Genomic DNA, 27,956 nt, shown 5'->3' with positions numbered 1-27,956 from the left:
TCAATCTTTTTTCCAATATAATTGTTCATATGACACTGTATTACGTTAGAGCCATGTTGATGTTGTAGCGCACGAAAAAAAAATCGCAAAAATATAAATATATAACTCGTAAATTATATTTTTCTTATATTTATTGTTTGGTTATTTTTAATTTACAAACTAAGTTTTACGGTTATTTATCACAACAAGATTTTTTTTAAATATATCACCTCAGGCCCTGTGAATCACAGGTACGGCTCTGCATACATCGTGGTTTTATTTGAGATATCCGATTGAAGTATGCATTATAAGCTACGTTTGGTACTTGGGATTAGCGTAGGATAACATTTTTAGTCAAGTGTTTGGTTCATTTTTAAGACCACTGGGGATAACCATGGGCCCAGAAATGACGCACTGTAGAAACGTGAAAATGCAAGAATTCAATCCCAAAGTCAAGAAGGTATTCTTAGTCCCTATTTTCACAGTAGATCAGAAAGCTTGTATTTTTTCCAAATTTACTCTTCGCCCTACTTTAAAACGTTGTTTCCCATTTCTCACTTATTTGTTCTCTTCGATTGAAAATGGCCGCCGTCGTTCTTGAATGAGGTTTACTACATATCGTCCATTGAAGTCCAGTTCGGCCTCGCAAATAATTTGTCAACTCCCTACTGTCAGCAGGTAAATTATCTATTTGAAGAAAATATTGTTAAATTTCTCACCGACTTATTTCTTTTACAAATTAATCACCTTTTCTTCATTTTCAGATGTAACTATTGAATTCCGTCACCGACTTTTAAGTGCAATCCAACATTTGGGGCTTCAATCGTGCATTCAAAGTCTTCAGTGATAATACATTAGTTTTCCAAAATGCATATATTCGATTTATTTCATTGTAATATAATGCATACGATTTCTCATATCCCACAAAGTGCGGAGTTGCCAAACACAATTCCCTTTAGCAACTGTGTTTTTGTTAAAATTTCATTAGTATTCTTGTTTTGTGCGACTGAATATTAATGTCTTGTCGTTTGTTGAGTGTTGTGGCAAGATGAACATGAAACGTATAAACCTTCTACTGGTTCTAATGGTACAATAACTGTTGTTTAGAAATTTATTGATGTTGTGTCTTCTAATCCGACCACGTACGAGAATGGTTGCCCATCGACGTCGTGTCACTCGTACCAGACCTGTTTCGTACAGCATGACACAAAGAATCTCAATTTAGCTATTTGAATATGATTATTGATGCAGGTGATGTTCAATGCGTGTTGAACTTGAGAATGAATCGAAACGCATTTGGAAGATTGTGCTATCTTTTAATGCATTTAGGAGGACTAACAAATACTCGATATGTCCACGTCCAAGAAAAGGTTGAAATGTTTTTGTCTATATTGGCACACCACAAGAAAAATCGGGTAACCAGTCATGATTACATGCGTAGTGGACAGACAGTCAGCGCACATTTTCATGAAGTTATGCGTGCGTTGTTGAAGTTGTATACGTTGCTTCTTGTGAAGCCTACCCCTGTGGATGCGAATTGTGACAGCGATATTTGGAAATGGTTTGAGGTATTACTTTGTTAAAAAATTGTTTTGGTTTTTACATTATCGATCAAATTTGTTTTAATTAAAATAAGTATTGGTTAACAATTATTTACGTCATTTCATTGTTTTGAAAGGGTTGTCTAGGTGCGTTGGATGGCACTCATATTGGAGTACACGTTCGTGCCAAAGAGAAAGCCAAATATAGAACCAGAAAAGAAAATATTGCGGTTAATGTGTTGGGGGTTTGTGATAGAAATATGAACTTCATTTACGCTCTTACTGGATGGGAGGGATCTGCCACTGACGCCAGGGTTTTAAGAGATACATTAACTCGGGATGATGCATTCAAGGTTTCAAGAGGTTATCTGTGAATAAGTTTGTTGTCTATTTGTGTCTATTTTTTTAGTTCTGCGAACATTTACCATTAAAGGTTGTCCATGGAATACTTCTTTGATACTTAACCGTTGTGCAGGTTGTTATTATCTTTGTGACAATGGATACGCTAATGTCGAGGGTTTTTTGACTCCGTACAGACGAGTAAGATATCATAGGGATGCTTGGGGCAATCGTGCATCCGCACCATAAGATCATAAGGAGTTATTCAATTGGAGGCATTCACAAGCAATAAACATTATTGAAAGAGCATTTGGTTTGTTGAAAAAGAGATGGGCTATCCTTCGAAGTCCTTCGTTCTACCCCTTGCATGTTCAAAACCAAATAATTCTTGCTTGCATTCTATTACATAATTTCATCCGTAATCAAATGCCCAATGATACTTTAGAGAATACGAAGAAGAAGTTGGCAGTCACATTCATGATACACAGAATGAGTATATAAGCAGTTTTGAGGCGTTGAATGAGTGGGTTAATTGGCGACATCAGTGCACAATGTCCATGTGGAACACCTACAATTAACTATTCCTTCTTGTAATATGTGATTGTCTGGGGTTGTACATCTTTATATTGTTTATCTAAATCTGATGTTGTAGTTGTTTTCAGAGCAATGAATGTAATTGACGGAACTTTCTCTCAATGACATTGTATATGCAACTGAAATCTTTTAATGTTACATTTTGGCCTTTTTTTTTAACATTTTAAGTTTCTCAATGAGTACTACTACATGTACTTATAATGTTGATTTCATGACAGAAATACTCCACTCAGCTTTCGTCTACTCATGGACAGTGTAGCAACTTCTGGTAACCACAGTGCGAGGTGCAAGAAACCGGACAAGACACGGCGAAGTTGGAGTGGCCGTGAAGAAGATGTCTTAATACAGTCGCTCAAAGAAGTAATGACAAAGGGTTGGAAAAGTGAGAATGGTTTTAAAGCGGGTTACTTGACTTTGTTGGAGAATGCAATGCAGACAGCAATACCAGGAACAAATATACGTGGGAATCCTCACATAAATTCAAAAATACATGTATGGAAGAAAACATATAGTACTTTGGTGACATTGTTATCCAAGAGTGGTGTCGGTTGGAATGATACTGATAACACGATCTATGCTACAGACGAGACTTGGGAATCAATTGTGAAGGTATGTATTGTATAGTACTTTGACCTTAACTTAAAAAAGTCCACCGATTACTCCTTCGCTTGATGATTGATGCAGCATGACCCAAGTTTTAGAGCAATGCGGCATAAGCAGTGGATGCATTTCAATGATTGTGGTGAAATTTTCGGAAACGATCGATCTACTGGGGAGCATTCAAAGAATTTTGAGAATGCATTACAACAAATTCTTAAACTTGGCGAAGAAATTCCCAACGAAGAGTTCATTTGCGTGACTGGTACATTTATCCCTTTCGATGGTGCTGATGATTCAATATCTAAAACGCATACGCCAACGTCTAAAACAAATGCAGGTACATCTTCGAAAAGTAAGAAAAAGAAGCACACGAGCGAGCATGATGAATCAATAGTCGAAGCAATCAACAACCTCGCTCACATAACGAAAGACACGATGTCACAATTGATCAAGGAAATTTCCGCGGACGACAAAATTTCTGATGTTCAAGATACGGTTTTGGATGCATTGCAGGGTCTTACCGACCTTTCATAAGATGAACAAGTTGCTGCAGCTAAGTTATTGTTCAACAACCATAACGACTTGGCATTATTCAAAAGACTTGGCGAGCGTGGAAGAATTTGCTCGGTTAAGAGGTTGTTGCGTGGTGACTAGTGGTTAAACATTTATGTTTGTTTTGGAACAATGGTTTTTGATTTTGTGATCAACCAGAACTTAGTTTTCGTAATGGTCGATGATGGAGATGTTGTAATCTCGTATTTTGTCAAGTGCTTGCACTCGTTTTTGACAAAAACTGGTAAAGTCAAAACTATCTTCAATTTTCTATATGCTCTATTTTCTTGTATTACAAATTTCTTGTAATGACTTGTATTACATACCCTGGTGCACTACCCTTGTATTACATACCTTTGTGCACTCCCAAATAAATTTTGTAATGACTTGTATTACATATCCTTGTACACTTCCAAATAAATTTTATGATATTCCTACGACGTTTGTCATGATACAAAATTAAATTTTGCAATTGCCATTCCCAGACTGAGTAATAGTTAAGAACAAATTCCTAATACATTTTTTTTAAGTGCAAAATTTTTTAACATACAATTAATTTTCCTTGAAAGACATCCTCGTTCAGTATTGTAATTCCAATAACTCAATTTGAAAGTTGAACATTTATGAGGTCATGAATTTAGAGATGTGTTGTACAACAAAAACACAAGTCAATTAGCATTGGAATTGGTCATTTACAGACAACTACATTGCCCACAAAAAAGACTTTGACATTGCTGCACCATACCCACCACTTATACATACATGAACATGAAATACACATTACATATAATGTGTGCAAAAATGACAACCGGAGTACACACTTGTACAAACATTTAACCAAAATACACAGTACATCATCATACTGTAACTTACTCGGTCAAAACGACAAAAGAGTGGTGCCATAACTGCACATAGTACTGTAATAAACATTTTAAGCACTGGAATCATCTGATGACAGCTCAACAACATCAACCTTCTTCGATGTTTGGTCGTGTGATTTGGTCCGGTTTTCCTTTGACTTTATGTTGCTTCCAAGATTTAAATTCACAGCTTGATTCGTCTCTGGAGCATGACATTCATGGACGGAATCATGCACGGAAGCTCTGTGACACAACTTCTGCTTCTTCCTACCGTTTTTGTAAACAACTCCAAGTTGCTTAGCAGTTAAGAACTTTGGCTCACTACCAGCTACTTCCTTTTCACTGCACATAAATTTTTCATCATCAGAAACGAGATCAATTACAGGTACCTGGTACTTGCTGCTCACAGTTTCTTCGGAGCAATTTTCATAACGTGAAGACATTGTGCACCACATAAAGAACCCCCGTACTATGTTGAGTTTTACATAGTATCATAATAAGCATGCTTCATATTTATAACAACAAGGATTTCTTGACTAAATTTGTCCAACTACTTGTATTCAATAAGCTGCATTTCTTAGATATTGTAATGATGCAAATCTTTACTAGGTCAACACCTAGCAAATATTAAGAAAGCAATAATGTACCAAAAATTAATATACTGCAACACGAAAACAATGAATTAAGTTTTTTTTAACTTATTTTCACTTCTTAAAGCAGAGACCTACTTCACTGTTTTTAACAACAATACATAAGTAAAGAAGACATTTTACCAACATAAATTGGTGAGTAGAGAAATGACGTACGAACAAAATTAATAAGTACAGAACATAATTTACTGATTTCTCCATCTGAAATTAAGAAAAAACCAACACTAAATAATTTACACAACAAATTCAAATTACGGAGAAGCGTGATAAATTTAGAATTTGAATGGACAAGGAACGGAAACGAAATTGTCATACCTGCATCAGAGAACTTTGTGTCATACAATGACTTGTGTTTCTTCGATATGTAGAGAAGAAGGTGCAGTAGGCAACACTTGGACATATATGTTAGTTTCAAATTTTGTTTGAAACATGGCAATTGAAGAATACAATTAACATTGAAACAAGAATTTATAACATACGAATGAAGCTTAGTCTACAGAATTATCTATGGAACAAAGTAATTTCCAAATTCTTCAATAACTTTCCAATATCCTCGGACAACTTCTCCATTTTCATACCTATGTTGCGATTCTCACGACCTAAATCAGATAATTCCTTCAGTAGATCAACTAATTTCTTACTTTCATTTGTTCTCGGAGCACTACGTTCAGCTGTAGTAGACGCGGAGGTACTGGACCCTTTCAAATCTGGAACCTCAACCGGTTGTTTCACGGACAAATTAAAGGCTTCCTCGGCAGCTTTTCTACTTTCGTAACCTTTGTAACAAGCACCAGGAAAACGATAAACTTGGGCATTGACCTCAAGCCATCTATCGTACACTCCAATCTTCCTTCCCACGAACACGACGTATGTTTTGGTCTGCATTTAAGAGAACATATATTATAATTTAAAAACGAAATATGTACATACAAAAAAATTTACTCAATTTTATACAGTGGATGGAGTTAAATAATTGATTAAGTATCACATTTGAACAAAAAAATGCTGTATTCAGATCATTAACTCGGACACAGAAACAAATTATTCAAAGAAAGAAAAAAATCACCATCTGATATACTTTCACACCGACTGCATCGTTTCGTCCTTAGATTTTTCCTTCAAAAGAACCTTGTACGGTGTACTTCGATAAATCAACGGTCGACACACCTGCAACTTTTACTTCTCAAAGACACAAAGGCATCAAAATTAACGAAAAACAACGAAGGGTTAAATACTTTCATTCTTCTTACGATTTTGAACAGTTCGGAAATTCAAAAAAATGGAGGAACATTTATTTGTAACCCATCACCTTGACTTCCTTCACATATCTTCTTCTGTTCTAGATCGGATGTCTGATATAAGAAATGTGAACAAGCAGCATTGAGTGAGAGAGTAGTTGGGTAGATCTGTCCTTGGAGTCAAAAAGAAAGAAAGCGTGATATGTATTGTGATAGAGGTAAAGTTGGAAAATTAAATATTGCACTAGTATTTATCCAGACAGAATAAATAGAACCAAACAGAAACTGAGTTTAAACCCTTGTACTAAATGTCCATGTACTAAAATTTCTTATCCCTTCTATTATCTTCAAATTATTAATCTCATCCTACGTATTAAACGGTGACTAAATGTATCATCTTATTAATCGATCGGGCTCAACAAACTTAACTCTTAATTATTTTATTTTCAAATTTTGTATGTATCGAAAAGTTTCAAATCTCATACTTAACAAAATTGTTATAAATTATAAAATTATAATGCTTTTAATAATTAATATACAAATAGATTAAAATGTGAAAAAGAGTTTATACAAAAACAAAAATAATAGTTAATAACGGTAGAGACAGTATTATATCGATATCGTACCAAAACTATTGATATGAATTATATAAAATTTATTTGTACCGAAATTTTGATACGATATATGTATATATATTTATTATAATGAAAGTTATTCTTATATTTTTTGGAATTTTGTTCGGTATTTCGGTATATACAAAAATACCGAAAAGTTTAAAATCTCAAACGAACAAATTTTTATAAATTATAAAATTATGATGCTTTTAATTAATTAATATACAAATAAATTTAAAATGTGAAAATAAGTTAAAAAGTATAATTAATAATTAATGGTAGAGATTGTACTTATCGATATCTTACCAAATTGTTGATATGAAATTTATTCCGTACCAAAATTTCAATATGGTATCTTTATTTTTTTCTATAAAGATTTTTTTGTGCGATATACGGTTTTTTTCGAAAATTTAAACATACATCGAACCACCCATACACCAAATAATTTTTTTGATAAAACGACAAATATTTGGTTACATATAATAATAATAATAATAATAATATATGGCATGCCCCACCTTTTGTAGAGGCGGGACATTGAAATTTTTTGAAAATTTTTTTAAATTTTTTTTCCTTGCCTGTGCTAGAGGCGGGATATTAAATTTGATTTCATTTTTGTCTCGCCCCTGGAAGAGGCTGGGTAGCGGGTTAGTTTGATAAATCATACAAAATCACTATGTTTTGATAAAATTTTTAAAAAGACTGCAAGGATAAAAACCGGATACCATCATGAAACTTTGTTGTGATCATCAAAAACAGAATGCTAAGCACTCCTCCAAACGCGCATTACCAAAGCTAATATTTGTAGAAAAATTCAGAGATTTACTTAACAAAAAATCATAATATATCGATATATACTTGTTTCGTAATGACATGCAGCATCAAATGCTACCTTTTCTCTTTCATTTAACCAATTTATTTTTTTGAAATGAGCTGAAAATTCACACTGTTTGGATTAGGAGTCAGATTGGAAAGTTTCCCAAAAATAACATATTGTTTTACGTATTAATTTTTTACATTTTTTTTAAACTTTTAAAGAATGTTTTTTTAAGGATTCAAAGAAAGAATTGATTAACAATTGCGTATTTATTATCTTTGGTATGCTTCGGTGGGTTTTTTTTATAAATAATTTTAAAATAAAAATTTATTTCAAAATTAATTCAATTTTTTTTTGCACAAATACTTTAATCCGTACTTACCAAGCACATATATTAGTCCACATTAGCATTATCCGCGCTTTGAAAGCACTGGTGCTCCACATGGGCGAGAATATGTGCTTACGAAGCATAGATGCTCCATGTGGGCGAGTATCTCTGCTTCGTAAGCACGGATGTTTGCTCCACGTGGAGTTATCACTTCCACCTTTAGCTTATCTCCTTCACTCTGATCTTTTTCTTCCACCTTCCTTACTCTTTCACTCTTTATTTCTCTCTAGCTTTCGAAAATTCTCCCTTCCTCATCGGACAACCGTCAACTGTCTTGAGCTCGTTTCTTACCTTATAGTATTGCACAAAGTTGGCGCCGCGGCGCCCACTGTATGGCACCTAGGCGCTGAGTCAGCCGAAATTTTTTCCAATTTTTTTTTCTTTTAACTATAGGCGGTTTTATTATAAGGCGTGATAACACTTTAAAAAAATATTGCATCAGTACAAAACTTATAAATATTTAGAACAAAAATTTGTGTTGCCTCTCAAAAGAACAATTTTTTTATATCGTTGTACTCGACATTCATTTTTTTCTTGTTGCTTATGGTGATTTAGGTACACCTTGCTCGTTGTTGTCTCTCTCTAACTACCGGTCTGTTCATCTCATTTCTCAATCAAGTTGTTGTATCTCTCCCAACTCTTCTTCTGTCGCGTCTAACCGGGTTGTGGTGCAACTCGAACGTTGGAGGATCCCAGTATCGCTCATCAGCAAGAGGTTGAAATCTACCCTCGTACGTTGCTAAGTACTCAGATATATTATACCATGGCTGCACAAGTATCGTGGGATCTAACGAGTGCCACTTAGCGGTGCAAATAGCATGTGAACATGGTATGTCAAAAATCGTCCATTCACCACACGAACAATCACTCGTTGATAACTTGACCACCTGCATATGTTGACCACGACTTGGTCTTCATACAGTAGCAACCGAAGCAGTTTACTCACGTACATCATATTTGGCAACACGATGTTCACTATATTTTCTCGCCCATTCTCATACTTCCGACATGCATAATCTGACCACAACTGATTTTCCTGAACCATATATACGATCACATCTTGTCACACGTTCAGTGAAATATTGTACGCACCTCAGAAGTGTCAAGTGTACTATCACATATATAGGAAGTCTACGAGCCCTCTTCAACACACTATTTAAATACTCCGACATATTGGTTGTCATCACACCACGACGCCAACTACCGTCACGAGCCAAACTCCATTTTTATTTCGCAATTCCGGTCAAATATCTGTGCGCCAAAATGTTTTTTTGCTTGATTGCCTCCATTGTTACTTCAAACTTACATATTCGATTTTATGTGACTGCCTCCAAGCATAAATCGTTCAAACGAATATCTTTGAATTTAGCATTAAAATTTGAACACACATGTCTCAAACAAAAATGATGCACACCATAAAGAGATTGAAAATATGGTAGATATTCAGTTGCTCGCACAATTTCCTCTGTGCCTATCAGAAATTAGGCACACACCATTTTCACCATAAACGACATGTCGTCCTAGATTCTCCAAAAACCATTTCCAAGAATCTGATGTTTCTTCATCCACAATAGCAAATGCTAGCGGTAGAACCTGATTGTTCGCATCCAGAGTGACAGCGATCAAGATTTTGTGTTTGTATTTGGTATACAAGTGTGTACCATCGACACTAATTATTTTTCGACAATGTCGAAACCCATCAATACACGACCTGAATGCCCAGAAAACATAATTCAGTGTCTTAATCTTTTCAGTATTGGATCTGAGATGCTTCCACTCCACAGCTGTTCCCGGATTATATTTGGACAAAACACACATATATTTTGAAAGTAATTGAACGGAGCTCTCCCATGTACCATAAGCAATTTTCATAGCACGTTTCAAACTTCGTCATGCCTTCGTATACGAGATTTGATATCCATATTTATCTTATAAATTTTCAATGATATACTTAATCTCGTATGAAGTATCACAACAAAAAACTCCTAATAGCGTATGTGCCACCATATCACTATTCAAGTTCTAATGGTCTATACCAACAGAGGTAGATATATATGTGTGAGACCCGCTATATTTTGTTATTTTCCAATAACTAGTTTTGGCCTTTAAAGAAGCGCGTAGTCCCCATCGAAAATTGACCGTAGAAGAATGATTTCTGCAATGTAATTTCCACAAACTGCGTGTGCTATCCATGATACGGCACTCACACTTGACAACTGCAACGGAATAATCCTTCACAGTTGCAATAAGATCATTCTTATCTTTAAATAAATATCAAAGCATAATTCGCCTCTCCCCTGATTATAATAGCTTGTTTGCATGCAGAAGGTACATCGACAGAATCATGAGGCTCTTCCCCATAAATTTTATTGAAAAATGATGGCATTTCAGAAGTGTTAGAAAGAAATAGTACGGTTTTCCTCTGTAACGTCTCACGAGGTGGTTGACGAGATGATGTCCCCTCATCAGGATTTGAAAATGTATTCACTTCATCATCATCATTCACTTCTTATTTTTCGGACTCGTTATATGACATATCGGGTCCAGTATCACTCCTAGAAATATCATCATTAGTGGCCAGACCCGGACAACGAGCACTCGTATCTAATGTTGTATTCGGAAAATATGAAGCATCATTTTTTTGTTCCGACGAGACAATGATATACTGATCCCAAGACCCACTTACATTATCGAAATTTATATTACTGAGTCCTTCTGTAACATGTGAAACAGAAGATTCTAGATCCTGGAAACCACCATATGCAGAAGTATCGGGTTTGTTATTGAACCCTGAATCGGTTGTATGTGGAACGTAGGATTCAGGATCATCAAATCCAACGTGATGCTCAATTGAATTTGCTTCCACGTATAAATGCAACATATGCATATTGTCACATTGCATTATAAACTCTAAAGCATCATCATCACCGAGATTGACTTGAATTTAATGCCAAGATGATCTCTCCATAAATGAATATTTAGTTGACAACTTCAGAGTAGAAATTATTGGATCGATTCCTAACATTTATGCACAACTTTTCAACCAACTCCAACAAATTAATAGATCGTAATACTCGTATCGGTCTAACATGTGGAATACTATATTCAATCGATCCATTATCGATAACTACATGACCACCAAAATATAAGAGTACGTCGATATTAGACATTTTGCTGAGGAAATTTGAGAGAAAATTTAAGCAGAATGCTCAAACAAGATATCTCTCATAATATTGAAAAATTTATGCAGAATGCAAGATAAAATTTACAACTCTTTGAAATATCATCGAAGTTCACAATATATATATAGATTATAACATGCGTCTATAAATTGTAAAATTTTCACTGATTAATCCAACATATTTCAGAAATCACGTGAAACATTTGCATAAGATTCAATTATTTATGAAAAATTTGCAAAAGATAATGTACTTGCATCGAATCTATAAGTAATCTGGAAATTATTGAGCGAAAAAAAAACAAAATTATTGAGTATCCGTTCTTACGAAGCACGGATATGGTGAGGTGGCGTATGAGGTGGAGCGTCCGTGCTTCGTAAGCACGAATTAAATTATTTGTGAAAATTTTTAATTTTTCAATTATTTTTGAAATAAATTTTATTTTAAATTATTTAAAAAAAAACCCATACTTCGGTCCATAGACGGAACAGATTCAAATTTCCCATGGAAGTGGCAGATACTGTAATATCGCATAAAACCAATGTCAATCAAGGAATGCAAAGTGGCCCTCTAAAACCACAAATATGCGTACCTCCAAACCCTTTCCGAATCTGTGATCCGCCATGTCAGTGTTCAGCCGGCTCAGAGTGGCAGCGCGGCTGTCCACTCGGATGCGTCTGCCAAACGCCCGCCGCTACGGATCAGCTGCCGCCGTGCAGCTGGACTACGATTACGACGATGTTGAGGATCAAGTGCAGAGGAAAGGAATGGAGGACCTAGAGGAATGGGAAACCGTGGGAAGGGGCGTTCAGTGGGTCATCATGGGAGACCCAATGGTGAACCGACACGTGTACGCGGAGCGGCTCGCGAAGCTCTTGGAGATTCCTCATATTTCCATGGGCTCGCTTGTGCGTCAAGAACTCAATCCTAACTCTCCTCTCTACAAACAGGTGTACCTTCAATTTCCTTGCTTTAAAGTGCCCAACAGTTTGTTTCTTCCAAGAAAGTTGCATCTTCCGGAAAAATATGAAATCTTGAAAGTCTTGGTTGTTAAATAATCCTCTTTTGTTGGAGAAGGAATGATCAAGTGTGTAAGAAATTGAAGTCATCTTTAGGTGCATGGATTTGTTTATTTTTAACTACCATACTATTACTGGGACATTGGTAATGATTATTCTTCCCCGCATGTTTCCATTTTAGAATTTGACATTGTAATTGTCTTTTGAGTTGGTGTTGAACCAGATTGCTAGCTCGGTGAACCAAGGGAAGCTAGTTCCGGAAGATGTAATTTTTGGGCTTCTATCAAAGAGACTGGAAGAAGGTTATTGCAGGGGTGAAAGTGGCTTCATTTTAGATGGAATTCCCAGAACCAGGGTGCAAGCTGTAAGTATTCCTTGCCCTCTTCTTCTTTTATCATTTAACGGTGACCCCTTCCCTTTTTTTGTTGGATATCTTACTGTTTTAGATATTGGATGACCTATGTACTCTGTTAATTTCAAATGATAAAGAGCTATGTAGCAATTTTAGATAGCAATTTTCGAATTGAAGTCGTCCTCACGTTGTTATTTTCCGGACATGTGATAATTTTCAAATGATCAAGACTTGGTTGAGTAATAACTTCAATTGGTTCTTCTTTTAAAAGTATGAAGTACGAGTTTTTACATATGCATGTGAATCCTGTTCTCCTTAGGATGGAGAATATTTTATTTTTTTAGAAGCTGGTGCATTCTTTTCACAAATGTGACATTCATTTCTTTTGTTTTTTTTCTTAACTTGTTTTATGATAGGTATCTGATCATTTTACAGTAATTCCTGAACCTGTCTTTGTTTTTGTCCTCAAAGGAGATACTCGACCAAATCGCTGATATTGATCTGGTGCTGAATCTTACGTGCTCAGATGAGTTCTTGGTGAAGAAGCCTGTTGGCAATGGAATTTACTCTCCTGCACCAGAATTCCATCGCATGTCTAATTCGGGATTTAATCTAAGTTTTCATCCAGAGGCTGGTCGCTTGCAACCCTCCAGCTCCAAATCGAATGCCATCTTGAAGGAGAAACTTCGCATGCATACGGAATTGGTACCTCCATTATCTCTTAAATCATGCACAATTGCCCTTTAATCTTTGTTGCCTTTGATATTAGATATATGGGGTTTTGGCTAATCCTTAAAACTTCTTTTGGACGCCTGTGTTTTTGACCCCATAATGCCTTGACTCTGTCATTACTTATATTTTCACGATGCTGTTGTATTAAATTTGCTGTTCTTCAGAGGAAGCATGTTGAAGAATACTACAAGCAACAGAAGAAACTTCTAGACTTTCAAGTGGCTGGTGCACCTGGAGATACCTGGCCAGGTCTTCTGGCTGCATTGCAGCTGCAGCACATGAGTTCTGTCTCATCGAGGGCCAATTCGTCACAGAAATTGACTGCATGATGATGGCAAACTAATTTTGATTGTTTCACTCTGGTGTGATTGTATGTATCTGCAAGAATATGCGTGTTTTAGAAAAGAGTTCATTGGATGTTTTTTGTTGCAAGTATATCCAGTTTTGATTGAGAGACGTCTGTAGTGTTATTTTTGTTTGAGTATATGTTTACCGAATTGAGTGTAAACTGATTGAGCCGAGAGCAAAATTTTGCAAAACGGTATATTCCATGAGATTGAATGAGTGAATTCATGGTAGCATCTTTCTTGGAAAATATTTTTGCCCACCAAGTAAGCTTTGTGAGGCGTATATCGCATGGCACTCTTGTTTTTTTTCCTTATGTTACTATAGTTTGGTTTAATGGGGTTGTTTGATGATAGGATTCCTTTCTGGTTTCGATTAAAAATCTGAAAACAGTGAAGAAACGAGCTTAAACTGGCGAGGGAAAATCGATCGATAACATGTACATGAAAAGGAAATTCGTTTACAATAGATTCTTCCTTCCTGTACATCAAACGCAATCTCAAGAAGAGGGAAGAAAAAGAACGAAGAAAAAAACACAAAACTTGATGCCTTTACATGTTATTCCTGCTGACAAGGTGGATAGATTTCATCGGCGAATCTCATTCATCAAGGTCACCATCCCTCGTCTGTGATTTCTTGAGAAGCGAGGATCCATTTTGTGTCAGCAAAGGCAGGCCACCACTTTCACCTGAGAAGCCAGCAACAGAAGAAGCTGATGTTGGCTCATATACAACTGGTGCTGCAGCACATGGGAAGGTCATAATGGAATCTTCCTCGGTATCAGAGAAATCCGGAGAGTTCAATATAATGGCCCATACTTTCATGAATCAATAATTCCACTATAATATGGTACAAAAAATTGCGGCAAGGAGGATTTTTTTTTTAAATGCTAAAATTAAGGTTCTTTACAGATGATTCTACCCAGGAATTTAAGGCCTCAAGCACAACTCCAAGAATTGGGTCAGGACAAAACTCATCAGGGATGAAACAGTTGAGAACCCTTCTTATCAGCGGAGGACCAAATGTTGGACAAACCTGGGGCCGCAAGCAAAATCCTCGTGAATAAGGAAACCACAGTGCGTTGGCTTAAAAATGCTTCAAGGTACAGGCTAAACCTCTTTTCTAATTGTTCGACTAATAGCATATCCTTCGGAAACATCATAAGATCACTCAGTGCATTGAGAAGATGAAAAGACTTTGATGTCATATGAGATGATCTTTGCTCATCATCATCAACTCATCATCATCAACAGTTTCTGAGCCACTCTCTTTCTCTCAGGCAATTCATCATCAATGCCAAAGAGATCAGTAAGCCATCTAGACCAGTGTCCAATCTGTTATATTCAACACATGAATTAATAAGATAGTTCAAAGCTTATTTCATGCATTATAAGCATAAATTGAAGTGACAAATATTTACACTGGTTATTTGAATTTGAGCATTATGAATGAGAAAGTATTTACTACTAATGCTCACTGCATTTTTCAGTTGTGCGCCAGCACCAAAGCTAGCTTTCCCTGCTGGAATAGGATCACTAATGGGGTCAGCCACAGGATCTGTTGGGATTTTATCAGCTGATTCTCGAAGGATTGCATTGAACATAGCGACATCTAATCGAGTAATCAATTGCTTCATCATCTGATCACGAGAAAGCGTACATCATAACCCGCAAAATTTTTAGTGTTAGTGGATGTCAAAACTTAGTTGAGGTGCAAATTGATCATTTGTCTAGTAACCAAAACCAGATAGCTATAGAATGCAATCTAATAAATAAAGGAATTGTTGCATCCATCCAAAGTTTAAAAAAGCTGAAAATTAAAATTATTCCTGACAAAGACGAGGAAATAAATATTCGTCTTCATATCAGAGTAAACAACTCTCAAGTTCACATCCTTGTTGTCATATTACTTGATATCCATCAAAAAACTAATTCAAACTTTATGTCATGCAGTATCTGAGCACATTTAAACATTTCAAGGCACATCCTCTATGCATAAGCATGTAGGGATTACCAGCCTAGAAAGAATGGGCAAACATCCACAACAATGTCCACCAGATCTTACAGGACATATCCTTTCACATGCATCTCTGAAAGCCTTTTCCGAGAGTTCCAAAGTGAAAATTCCCTGCTGCTGCTCACTTGAACTAGACGTTGTTCGGAGTAACTTGCTAGAGTCAGAATCCATAACTCTGTTAATTGATTTGGCAGCACCGGACTGCATGTGAGGAGTAAAAGTCTGGAAAAAAATAACAAAGAAGCAACTGGTTGGTTTGTTCAGGTTAAAGCCAGCAAATATACAAGTCCCAATTGATAACATCCAAGCATTTTAACAAGGGTAAATCTTGGACGACATGTTATCCAGGTTGGCAACTCCAAACATCATACAGAATTTGACAAACAACCTGAAGAATGAAATAAAGAGAACACCAGCCACCATATGGACTCAATGATTCGAGAAAATATCCACGTTTCAACCATTTCTAATGCAGCTACAAATGTTAGAGGCTTCTCCCAGTCACCAAAACTTTCCTCTGTGGCACTTCTCACACCCTTGGTGGGAAAGGACTCCCATTTAAACGGCGATGATTTCTGCTTTCCGTTCCTGTCCATCACTGTTTCAGTGACAGGTCTCTTAGAAATAGGTAGCTGACTGGCCCCAAGAGACTTGCTCATCACATCACTCTAAGTACAATTGAATTTGACAGCCAGAAGGTTAATCTGTATAAAAATAAAGGTAGTATCAAGAATGCTAGATAAGATGACACTATAAGTAAATAATAATGGAAGAAATAAAAAGACATGACTCTGCGCTTGCAATGAGTTGAACTGTGACATGAAAGGACGACATGTTTTAGCAGTTTTCATAGAAATTTTCACCAGTTGATCAACTTAACTGCAATCATCAAATAGATTCCTGAATGATCAGTTCGGCAGCAAAACCAAATTTGAGAGAGAAAATCTAAATTCTTGGGATACACAGTAATTGATTTATTAGCAACCACTTCAGTCCTACTTTCCGTTCATATCAACTGTCATACAATGAAGACAGGCTACGAGTATGAAGATTGGAAAAGCCAAGGTTGTTCACATTTTTGCTGCATTCAGCTATATTTGTCAACTCATACTCCAAAAAACAGAATAAAAAATAAGGGTGAAATGCATAATCATACCCTGAAACATCACTTCCACACGCTTTTCAAATTAACATTAATCCAGATACGCTACTTTTGGCAGCACTCCCTCTCCTCGAACTTGGGTTCTGTCTGCGAGCATGAAAATAGAGTCTTGAGAGACGTCGAGCTGGTGCATGGACTTTAGTCGTGGAGCTTCCATGTTCCGCAACCACAGAGTAAAGGCTAATCTCAATAGCAGCAACCGCCCTCGATTCACCTTCAAGATTTTTAATTCTATTTTCCAAATGTAGTACTACGCTATCTGAAAGCACGTTTTTTGTTTCCATTGTGTACAACATAGTGTCTTTATGCTCACAGCTTCGGAATGATCCGTTTCTCCTGTTTGAGTCAGGTGATGATCGAACTGACTTTATTTGCTTTGACTTATCACTAGCTGACAAATCACTACCAAAAGCATTATTTTCCTCGGAGCCAGAAAGCTGAACATTTTCAAACAATATTACGTGCTTCTGGACGTCAACTTGAGAAGAGCTAGCCAACGGTCTATCCTCAATTTGCTGCTCTTTTTCATACCGAGTTCTTTTGTTGGCATAATCTTGATTATTTTGTCTGGTCTCATTATCTGCGGAACCATTTTGGGAAGAGTTGGTCTTTTCACCCTCAGGCATATCTCCTTTTTGTGAAGATGAAGCATCCACATCATCATGAATGTGGTTAAGAGCAGAATCCAACGTATTATTGGTCCTGTTATCTAAATCTGGAATGTTTTCTTAGGCAATAGGACTGGTAAAAATGCCTTCACCAGAACTTGGCTGTTGCGCCTCATCCCTTCTGTGAGGATTGTGTTACCTGTAAACAACACATATTAAAGTTTGAAACTTCTACTGCCAGAAGTTAAATCATGTCGGAGCCAATTCATTAGGACGTTTGGCAAGCACCGATTGTATCCCCAAGAAGAGCATGATAATTTGGCTCGTTCATTGATGATTTCTCTAGGAGATGTTGTATGAATCCAATCAAGAAGAAATTAGACGTTTTTAGCTCTTCAAAGATTTCAAAGCGCATGTTGAACTTGATTCTGAAAAGAAAATCAAGTGTTTGAGAACTGACAATGGATGAGAATATACTAGTGACAAATTTGATGAAATTTGCAAACATGAGGGTATCAAAACAGTTCACGATAGTTTATACACATCAATAGATTGGAGTTGCAGAGCGAATGAACATAACTTTGTTGGACATAATAAGAGTCATGTCGAGGACAGCGGGTCTAGTCAACTCATTTTGGGCAGAAACAGTCAAAACTGCTTGTTATATCATCAATCGTTCTCCTTCAGCGGCGAGTGATTAAAGACTCCGATGGTTTATGAACTAAAAAGTCGTCTGATTATACTCATTTGAATACACTTGAAAATTCCGTGTACGTTCTATGCAATGAGCAAGAAAGATCGAAGTTGGATTCGAAATCCAGAAAATGTATCTTCTTGGGTTATGTTGATGGAGTAAAATGGTTTCACTTGTGGGATTCTAGTGTCCACAAGCTTGTCATCAGCAAGAATGTTATCTTCGAGGAAGATAAAGTTGAAAAAATATCATAATTCAGGTGAAAAATAAGACAGACGAAGATCAAATTTCTCGTGAAGCAATACCACAGCTCGAGGAACAATAACATCTTGAGTTTGAGATTTCCAAAGTGAGGCAGTCAACTCAAGAGAGAAGACCACCAGTTTGACTTTCAGATTATGTCACTGAATACAATATTGCATATTGTCTATTATCAGAGGATGGTGAGCCATCGAATTTCCATGAGGCTACCTAAATCTCGGATGTATCCTTGTGGATGACAACAATGCAAGAAGAATTGGAGGCATCATATATGAATAAAACTTGGGATCTTGTTACACTACCACAATGGAGGAAAGCCATTAGTAACATATAAGTCTATAACATCAAGCGTGATGGTAATAACTAAGTTGAGCGGTATCGTGCTAGATTGGTGGTAAAAGGTTATGCTCCGAAAGAATGCATTTACTTCAATGAGATATTTTCTCTTGTGGTTGGGCTTACGAAAGTCAGAGTAGTGTTGGTATTGTGTGCAATGTTTGACCTACATCTAGAACATCTAGATGTGAAAAAGACATTTCTTCATGGAGATCTCGAAGAATAAATCTATCGCTATAGCCAGAAGATTTTACGCAAAAAGGCAAAGAGAACATGGTTTACAGGTTGAACAAATATCCGTACGATCTCAAACAGGTTGTACTTTGTTGTTTGTTGATGGCTTCTCGTCATCATCTCTTCTGGGGTTTGTGCTTCCACCACGTTATATGTCACGTTCTTCGTTAAGGTCAATTGTATTACACCTAACACATGTTGGTCAAAAAGCTCCAGTCATCATCCTCATCTATTCTGACTTCTTTCCTGATAGAGGTTGATGCAACATCTTGCTAAATCTCTAAATTTAACTTATAGAAAGAAAAATATGTTCCGTAACTCGTTGATTTCCGGTCCCGATCCATCATCTTCGGCCGTCTCAGACAAAGCTGCAACCACGAAGCATACTAAAAAGCTGCAACCGTTAAAAGAAAAATATGTTCCGTTTCTCTGATCACTTTAGCAAAAAACCTAAAAAACATTTTCTGATGTGAAAGATCAGACAAAGCTACAACCACAGAGCATACTCAGAATTCTAAGAAATTTTACAACAAGGCTCTGATACCAGTTATTGGGTAATTAAGCCGAAGCAATGACGATCATGACGATAATATAGTACCAAAAAATGCAGAATATAATAATCAACGACACAAAGATTTATGTGGTTTACCCAATATAGGCTACATCCACGGAGCTACTACTGCACAGTGCACATCTTTATTAGAAGAAATATTACAAGTGTATATAACACTCAATCTTTCACAATCCTAACCCCGAGTATAACCGAGAAAATATTTTCTCTGACTCTCAAGAGAGCCTCACAATACTTTGCTCTCTCTAATTTAAGAAGCTTTGAAATTGTTTCGATTTGGGATGCTTCTCAACCGAAGAAGAAGAGCTCTATTTCTGCCCAAAGTCATGTAAACCAGAAATGAATTAACAAATAACTTAGCATTAAGGTAAATGAAGGTTTTGAAGACGACAGAAGTCCTCGTTCCATGAGGGCATTCATGTACCGAGTGCCTCAATTCCCTCAATTTTCAGCATACTAATCATGCTGCCACAACCAATCATCATAAGTGGGAAGTTTCCCAAATTCACAATCCACGAGAAAACTTGAACCTTTTGCGGGATATGTACTTTCCATATATTATCATGATAGGAGAATAATGGGAAGAACGGAAAACAAATCGGAAGAATCGGCCAACCAAACTCGAAAATCCTCCGTGCCCAACTCTAACCTAACTGCATCTAAGACCCCTAAAGATTAGCGAACTCACCTAGTTCGACCTCATTTAAATCTCTTCTAAAACGTACATCCCATTGAAAGATAGAATTGACTCCTATATCGACAACATCTAAAAAGTTACGGATTGGTTTATTAGTTGGGGTGCATATCCAAAACAGAGATGGAAAGCTCTCTTTAAACGATGGAACCCCTCCTTCCCAAACATCCTCCCAAAACCAAATTACCCTCTTTTAATACCACCCTACTCAATTGATGAAAAGCCGGCTAAGAATGATAGATAAATTTCCAAGGGCTTCTGAATGTCGAATTCCTGGCCAACCCGACGTTCCACCCATTATCTTGAAGACCAAAAATGCTTTTTATAACATTTTTCCACAATGTCTCCCTTTCCACTGAACATATCCACCACCATTTCCTGAGTAATGCTTTGTTCCTCAAACAAATATTCCCCAATCCCAAGCCTCCCCTGTCCTTCTGTTTACAAACCTGATTCCATCCAACGACATGGCAATGTGTGTCCTTGTCTCCTTCGTCCCACAAGAAATCCCTCATCAGTTTTTCCATCCTTTTGGCCACCCTACTTGGCACTTTAAACAAAGACATGAAGTAAGATGACATCGCGCTTAACACGGATTTTATCAAAGTAAATCGACCCGCTTGAGAGGAACGCCTTTCTCCAACTTGATAGTTTTTTTTGCCATTTTGGATACCACGGGTTCCCAAAAGTCCAAAGTCGTAGGATTACCTCCCAACGGAACCCCGAGATACTTAATCAGCCAATTATCTTTTTTGCACCCGATTGCTAGCGCCAAATCATCGACTTCATCTTCCGAAAAATTAATTCCCAACACAATACTGTTTTCCAAAATAATTTTCAAGCCCGATTTAACCCCAAAGGAATTGAGTCTTTCCACTAATGCCATCACATGCCTCTCTGACTTGACCAAAAACAAAGTATCATCTGCAAATTGGATATGAGAAATTTCTATATTTCCTCTCCCTTCTTCGAGTCCTCTTACTTCGTTCAATGCCTTGGCCTTGTCAACCAACCTCCCCAAACCATCTACAACTAGATTAAAAAGGAAAGGGATAATGGGTCCCCTTGTCAGAGACCTCTCTCCCCTTTAAATTTTCCCCTTGGTCTTCTGTTGATAAAAAGCGAGAAAGAAACATTAGACATGCACCCCATAATCCACCTACTCTATCTATCTCCAAACCTTTTGTTTTGTAAAACGAAATCAAGAAATATCCAATCGACGTTGTCGTACGCCTTTTCCAAGTCAACTTTAAGCTCCCAACCTTTTTTTTTCCTGTCAATATTCCTCTACAACCTCATTTGCAATGAGGCAACAGTCTATAATCTGTCTTCCTTTAATAAAGCACATTGGTTCTCCACTATTGTACTGCTCAATACTTTCTTCAGACTATTTGTCAAGACTTTGGCAAATATCTTATACATACTCGTTGTCAAACTAATTGGTCTAAAATCATTAACCTTAATCGCTTTTCGTTTATTTGGGATTAGGCAAATATAGGTTTTGTTTGTGACGCCATTAACAACTCATCCTTCAAAAAATTCAGCAAAAACCTTCATTAAATCTGCTTTGACCGTATCCCAACTCTTTTGAAAGAAAACCAATGTAAACCCGTCTGGCCCTAGAGCTTTGGATCAATCACTCTCAAACACCGCTTTTTTAATTTCTTCCTCCGAAAATAGAATCTCCAACTCCTCCGCTTCAAGCCTATCTAAAGGGCACCATTCCAACCCATCGAATCCCCCCATCCCCTTCTGATTTTCTATACAGATTCCTATAGAAGTTAATAATGTTTTCTGCAATCTATCTCTTGTCCATAACCACAGACCCATCATCCAACTCCACTTTATCTATCGTTGATTTGTTCCTTCTGTTGTTCAATAATGAATGTAAAAATTTTGAGTTCTGATCTTCTTCCCTCAACCATCTCACTTTCTTTTTTGACTTTCTATTTGGAATCTTCTAAACGACAGAATGTCCAGTTCACACCTTGCGGTCCTTCTTTTCTCACGAAGAGTTTCAGACCAACCTCCCTCAGACTCTAACTCATCAAACTGATTTATCTTATAAGCCAACTCCTTGTATCTGACACCCACATCTCCGAAAACCTCTCTATTCCATTTGAAAACCTCGACTTTTATCCCTTTTAGTTTTTTCATAAACTTATACCCTTCCCACCCATGAATAGACCCATTATTCTACCATGAATGGACTAAATCTTTAAAATTATGGTGTGACAAACACGCATTCTCGAATCTAAATGGAGCAGGACCCCAAGTCGACTTAGCGGTATCAAACATCACCGGACAGTGGTCCGATGTAATTCTGGGTAGCATCGTATGTTCTTTAAAAGTTGGGTGCATAAACTGACAACAAGTGCAATATTAGTTCTTGTGTGAGATACATAAGCTTACCAAATATGCTCATATCTCCTTTCTCGACCGGTGTCCCTGGGGGAGTGTAGGAAATATTTTTAATCTATGGTGACACAATATAATGTCATCATTTCTAGAGCTACTCTGGATCATTGGGCTTGTCCACACGAGCTCTTCCAAGTAAAGAGTCCACCATTTTCACTAGCACTATCAATTTATTTATATGGGCTTATATGTGAATAATTATGTATTGTGGGTTGTCTATTAAGTTAAGCTCAAAATAAAGTGATCAATTAATGTTTCGGGTTATTGGGCTTTAATGTATCTAATGGGCTGTGGGCCTTTAATGTGTAGAGACATAAGTGTAATATCTGTTTTTATGATGGGCTAAAACAGAAATATCAGAAGATATTGATAAACATTATCTATAAATATGGGTCATGGTCCCCAGATCTCGCGTTGTCACTTTCACTATTCTCTCCCCCATTAAGAAAATAGTTCTGAAGAGAAACTAAAGGATTTTCTCAAAGAAATAGCGCGTAGATCTGGAAGATCAAGACACGTTCTAAACAATTCATGATTATGGCTTCAGGTACGCTTTCGCTTAAGTTTTCAGTCAAATTCTTGATCATTTATCATGATGGATTCTGCGGTTTATGGGTTTTCCCCAACAAGTGGTATCAGAGCCATTCATGTTTGAATCATTGAGATTTGTTTAAAGTTTTGCATATTATTTGGATCCAGATCTGGAAAAGAAAATTTTGTTCAAAATTTTTCTGTTATGGTTTTAGATTTGAAAAACTTTTTGATATGACTTCAGATCTGGAAAATATTTTGCTTGAAAACCAAATCTTTTAAAGTTTCAGTTTTGGTAAAAAGATTTGGTTGTAAATTTTTTAACAAAAATTGGTATAAAATTTCGATTTTTCTTCCAGTTTTGTTCAACAAAATATTCTAGAGGAAAATCGAAAATTCGGATTAAAATTTTTTTTTTCAAAAAAGGTACGGATTCGGGTCGGGTCGTACGGACCCGGGTTGACCCGACCCGTATCGTACGGAACCGGGTTGACCCTACCCGTACGGAACTTTCGAAAATTTTAAAAAAAAATTTCGGTTCAGGTTTATTCGGTTAAGGTGAAATATTCATTAATTTAAATAATGATAAGATTATATGTATTTTTAAAATTGATTAATTGAAATAAAATGTCGCCAAAGTGACCTCTTTTATGAAAATCAATTTATTTTGAAATACAAAAGGATTTTAGGTACATGTGATTTATATGAATATTGATAGGCCCAAAGGAAGGATAATATTTAATATAATTACATATGCACTTGTGGTGGTAAACATGTGATAGTTGTTCGTTTTTTCATGTGAATAATAAATCGTCCCAAAGGAAGGTTGTTATTCGACATGATATTTACTATCAATGTTTGACTGCTGCACCAGAATATCACTTATAAGTTAATCTTTTGTCCAAAGATGAAACATTAATGGAGTGCACGATATTCTGTTTATGGGGTTTACACTATTTGAATTTATTGATTATTTTATTTGGATATTTGGTTGAGCATGTATGTTTTGTTTTTGTTCTCTGTTCATATTTGACTCCTGAAAATATTCATTCCAACATAAATTCTATTTCTATGTTAAATGCCTCGAATTTTAAATCATGGCAAGAGAATTTATTGATAGTTCTCGGAGTCATGGATTTGGACATTGCGATAAGGGTTGACTCTCCTCCCGCCATTACGGATTAGAGTACCTCTGATGAAAAGAGGGAGTTTGAAAGGTGTGAGAGATCGAATCGCATGTGTATGATGATAATGAAAAGGGTCATTCCAGAAACATTCAGGGGCACAATGTCTAGCAACATTGCTACAGCTAAGGCTTTCCTTCAAGACCTCGAAAAGAGGTTTGCTAAAAGTGAAAAGTCTGAAATTGGTACACTTTTGGCAAGCCTCGTTTCAATGAGGTACAGAGGTAAGGGTAACATCAGAGAGTACAATATGGAAATGTCTCATCTTGCTTCAAGGTTAAAAGCACTGAAGCTTGACTTCTCTGAGGACTTGCTAGTGCATCTGGTTTTGATATCTCTTCCTCCTCAGTTTAACCAGTTCAAAGTGAGCTATAACTGTCAGAAAGAGACTTGGTGTCTGAATGAGCTCATCTCGCACTGTGTCCAGGAAGAGGAAAGGTTGAAGCAAGACAAGACAGAAAGTGCTCATTATGCCTCTACCTCGAAGGTTAAAGGAAAGAAAAGGAAGGATAAAGAAGCTGTGGATACACAGCCTCCGAAGAAACAACAGAAGAATCCTAGTGATTCTCAAAGTTCTGGTTGTTTTTCTGTGGCAGTGATGGGCATATGAAGAAGCAGTGCAATAATTATCACGCTTGGCGTTCTAAGAAAGGTATGCTTCTGAATATGGTTTGTTCTGAGGTTAATTTAACTCAGTGCCTAGACACATGTGGTGGATAGATTCTGGTGCAACAACTCACATCAGTGTGTCTATGCAGGGTTGCCTGGATTGCCGAAAACCAAGTGATGCTGAAAGATTCATCTATGTTGGTGATGACAACAAAGTTGAAGTTGAGGCAATAGGAAAATTTAGATTATTGTTAAAGACTGAAATATATTTGGATCTATATGAAACATTTTTTGTGCCGTCTTTTAGACGGAATTTGATTTTCATTTCTGCATTGGACAAATTTGGTTATTCTTGTTCTTTTGGAAATGGAATATTCAGTTTGTTTCTCGATTCAAAATTGGTTGGTTCTGGTTCTTTATCAGGATACGATAATCTTTATTATTTGGATGTTATTGCTTCATTTAATGAATCCCTGCAAATAAGTAGAGGCACTAAAATAAAATTAACCAATGAGAATTCAGCCTCGTTATGGCACAAAAGATTGGGTCATATCTCTGAAAAGAGAATAAGGAGACTCGTGTCAGACGAAATTCTCGAACCTTTAGATTACACATATTTTAATAATTGTGATAATTGTATAAAGGGAAAACAAACCAACAAAAAGAGATTTGAAGCCAACAGGTGTTCAGGCGTCTTAGAGCTTATACATACTGATATTGTGAACCATTCCCTTCGGCTTCTTGGAATGGTCAACAGTATTTTATAACAGTTCACAGACGATTTTTCAAGATATGACTTCATTTATCTCATTCGTGAAAAGGCACAGTCATTGGATGTGTTCAAAAACTTTAAAGCTGAAGTTGAAAATCAACTTGGCTTAAAGATTAAAAGCGTTAGATCTGAACGTGGTGGTGAATACTATGGTAGATATGACGGTTTAGGTGAACAACATCCAGGACCTTTTGCTAGATTCCTAGAGGAATGCAGTATCGTTTCACAGTACACTATGCCGGGTTCGCCCACTATGAATGGTGTTGCTGAAAGACGAAACAGAACGCTTAAGGATATGGTGAGGAGTATGATCAGTCATTCTACCTTACCAGAATCACTCTGGGGAGAAGCACTAAAAACCGCAGCATATATCCTTAACAGGGTTCCAACTAAGGCAGCGACCAAAACCCCTTATGAACTTTGGATGGGTAAAGGGCTCAGTCTTAAGCATCTGCACGTTTGGGGATGTCCAGCTAAGGCAAGGCCTTACAAGCCTAATGAAAAAAAACTGGACTCAAGGACGCTTAGTTGTTATTTTATTGGATACTCTGAAAGATCCAGGGGGTACAAGTTTTATGATCCCACGAGTAAGTCAATTTTTGAGTCAGGAAATGCTCGGTTCTTTGAGGATGTTGAGTTTGCGGGATGAGATAAAGTAAGGGATATTGTCTTTGAAGAGGAATATGTAAATATTCCCACAGGTGTCTTGGACATTGATAAGGATCATATTCCTCACTTTGACCAAGACACAATACAGGAAGACAATATTAGAGATCCTCCCATTCCAGATGAACAAACTCAAGCACCTCCAGAACCTATGCCATTAAGGAGATCCACTAGAGAGCGGAGAAATGCAGTGCCAGATGATTACATTGTATTTCTTCAAGAACATGAGGCAAACATTAGATTGATGGAGGATGATCCTATTAACTTCCGTCAAGCCATGGAAAGTTCTAACTCGCAAAAGTGGAATGATGCCATGAATGAGAAGATAAAGTCCATGAAGGACAATGACGTATGGGATCTTGTCCCATTGCCTAAAGGTACGAAGCCCATTGGTTGCAAATGGATATTTAAAACCAAGAGGGATTCGAAAGGCAATGTGGAAAGATATAAGGCTCGTCTTGTTGCTAAAGGTTTTACACAGAAAGAAGGCATTGATTATAAAGAGACTTTCTCTCCAGTTTCTTCGAAAGACTCTTTAAGGTTTATAATGGCTTTGGTGGTGCATTTCGATCTTGAGCTTCATCAGATGGATGTAAAGACTGCGATTCTAAATGGTGACATTGATGAAACGATTTATATGGTGCAGCCAGAAAATTTTGTGTCCAAAGACACAAATAATATGGTTTGCAAATTAAAGAAATCCATCTATGGGCTCAAGCAGACATCTCGACAATGGTATTTCAAATTTCATCAAGTGATCATCTCGTTTGGTTTTGAGATGAATTTGGTCGATGATTGTGTGTACCATAAGTTCAGTGGGAGTAAGCATATTTTTCTGGTTTTATATGTTGATGACATTCTGCTCGCTAGCAACGATATAGAGTTGTTGCATGAAACCAAGAGATTTCTAGCTAAGAATTTTGAGATGAAAGATCTTGGTGATGCATCTTCTGTACTGGGTATTCAGATACATCGGGATCGTTCTCGGGGTATTCTTGGATTATCTCAGAAAGGCTATATCGAGAAAGTTCTCAAGCGATACGGGATGCAAGATTGTATAAGGGAGACAAATTTAGTCTCAAACAATGCCCAAAAAATGATTTTGAGGAAAAAGAAATGCAGAAGGTTCCCTATGCATCTGCAGTGGGGAGTCTGATGTATGCTCAAGTTTGTACAGGTCCATATATTGTGTACGTGACATGAATGTTGGGACGATATTTAAATAATCCAGGAGTGGAACATTGGAAAGCAGTCAAAAGGGTTTTACGGTACCTACAGAGAACAAAAGATTACATGCTCATATATCGGAGGTTGGATCAGCTTGAGATCATTGGGTATACTGACTCCGATTTTGCTGGATGCCAAGATAGTATGAAATCTACGTCGGGCTACATCTATCTC

The 27,956-nt window shown here is 36.8% G+C and overlaps 5 protein-coding genes and 1 pseudogene across 6 annotated transcripts; 3 read left to right on the top strand and 3 right to left on the bottom strand.

Moving 5' to 3' along the window:
* The first annotated feature begins 1,216 nt into the window (after positions 1-1,216).
* Positions 1,217-3,851, top strand: LOC142515154 (uncharacterized). 2 transcript variants are annotated; one of them, XM_075619786.1, is made up of 4 exons: positions 1,217-1,547; positions 1,658-1,873; positions 1,996-3,062; positions 3,138-3,851. In XM_075619786.1, the coding sequence occupies exons 3-4, from the start codon at positions 2,700-2,702 to the stop codon at positions 3,585-3,587; spliced, it is 813 nt and encodes a 270-aa protein (XP_075475901.1). In that variant the 5' UTR covers positions 1,217-1,547; positions 1,658-1,873; positions 1,996-2,699; the 3' UTR covers positions 3,588-3,851. The 2 variants fall into 2 exon arrangements, with proteins under 2 accessions (XP_075475901.1, XP_075475900.1); XM_075619785.1 differs by having other exon boundaries at positions 1,658-1,883.
* On the top strand, positions 1,356-2,108 carry LOC142521014 (uncharacterized). Its single transcript, XM_075624196.1, has 3 exons — positions 1,356-1,547; positions 1,658-1,883; positions 1,996-2,108. The coding sequence occupies exons 1-3, from the start codon at positions 1,356-1,358 to the stop codon at positions 2,106-2,108; spliced, it is 531 nt and encodes a 176-aa protein (XP_075480311.1).
* Positions 3,852-9,615: 5,764 nt separating the features above from the next.
* LOC142521003 (uncharacterized) lies at positions 9,616-10,044 on the bottom strand. Its single transcript, XM_075624187.1, has one exon. It carries the CDS (start codon positions 10,042-10,044, stop codon positions 9,616-9,618), a length of 429 nt encoding a protein of 142 aa, XP_075480302.1.
* A 1,899-nt stretch (positions 10,045-11,943) lies between these two features.
* On the top strand, positions 11,944-14,032 carry LOC142529619 (putative adenylate kinase 7, mitochondrial). The gene is made up of 4 exons (XM_075635573.1): positions 11,944-12,301; positions 12,594-12,734; positions 13,194-13,427; positions 13,619-14,032. Exons 1-4 carry the CDS (start codon positions 11,975-11,977, stop codon positions 13,781-13,783), a joined length of 867 nt encoding a protein of 288 aa, XP_075491688.1. The 5' UTR covers positions 11,944-11,974; the 3' UTR covers positions 13,784-14,032.
* Positions 14,033-14,169: 137 nt separating this feature from the next.
* LOC142515138 (uncharacterized) lies at positions 14,170-17,873 on the bottom strand (annotated as a pseudogene).
* Positions 17,874-20,602: 2,729 nt separating this feature from the next.
* LOC142520994 (uncharacterized) lies at positions 20,603-22,532 on the bottom strand. Its single transcript, XM_075624177.1, has 3 exons — positions 22,403-22,532; positions 21,084-21,407; positions 20,603-20,925 (listed from the first exon to the last, which is right to left on the bottom strand). The coding sequence occupies exons 1-3, from the start codon at positions 22,530-22,532 to the stop codon at positions 20,603-20,605; spliced, it is 777 nt and encodes a 258-aa protein (XP_075480292.1).
* Positions 22,533-27,956: the final 5,424 nt, after the last annotated feature.

Source organism: Primulina tabacum, chromosome 1 (genome assembly GCF_025594145.1).
Source record: "Primulina tabacum isolate GXHZ01 chromosome 1, ASM2559414v2, whole genome shotgun sequence".
NCBI classification, from domain to species: domain Eukaryota; kingdom Viridiplantae; phylum Streptophyta; class Magnoliopsida; order Lamiales; family Gesneriaceae; genus Primulina; species Primulina tabacum.
The sequence above is the reverse complement of the archived record's forward strand: the minus strand, read 5'-3'. Positions and strand labels throughout refer to the sequence as shown.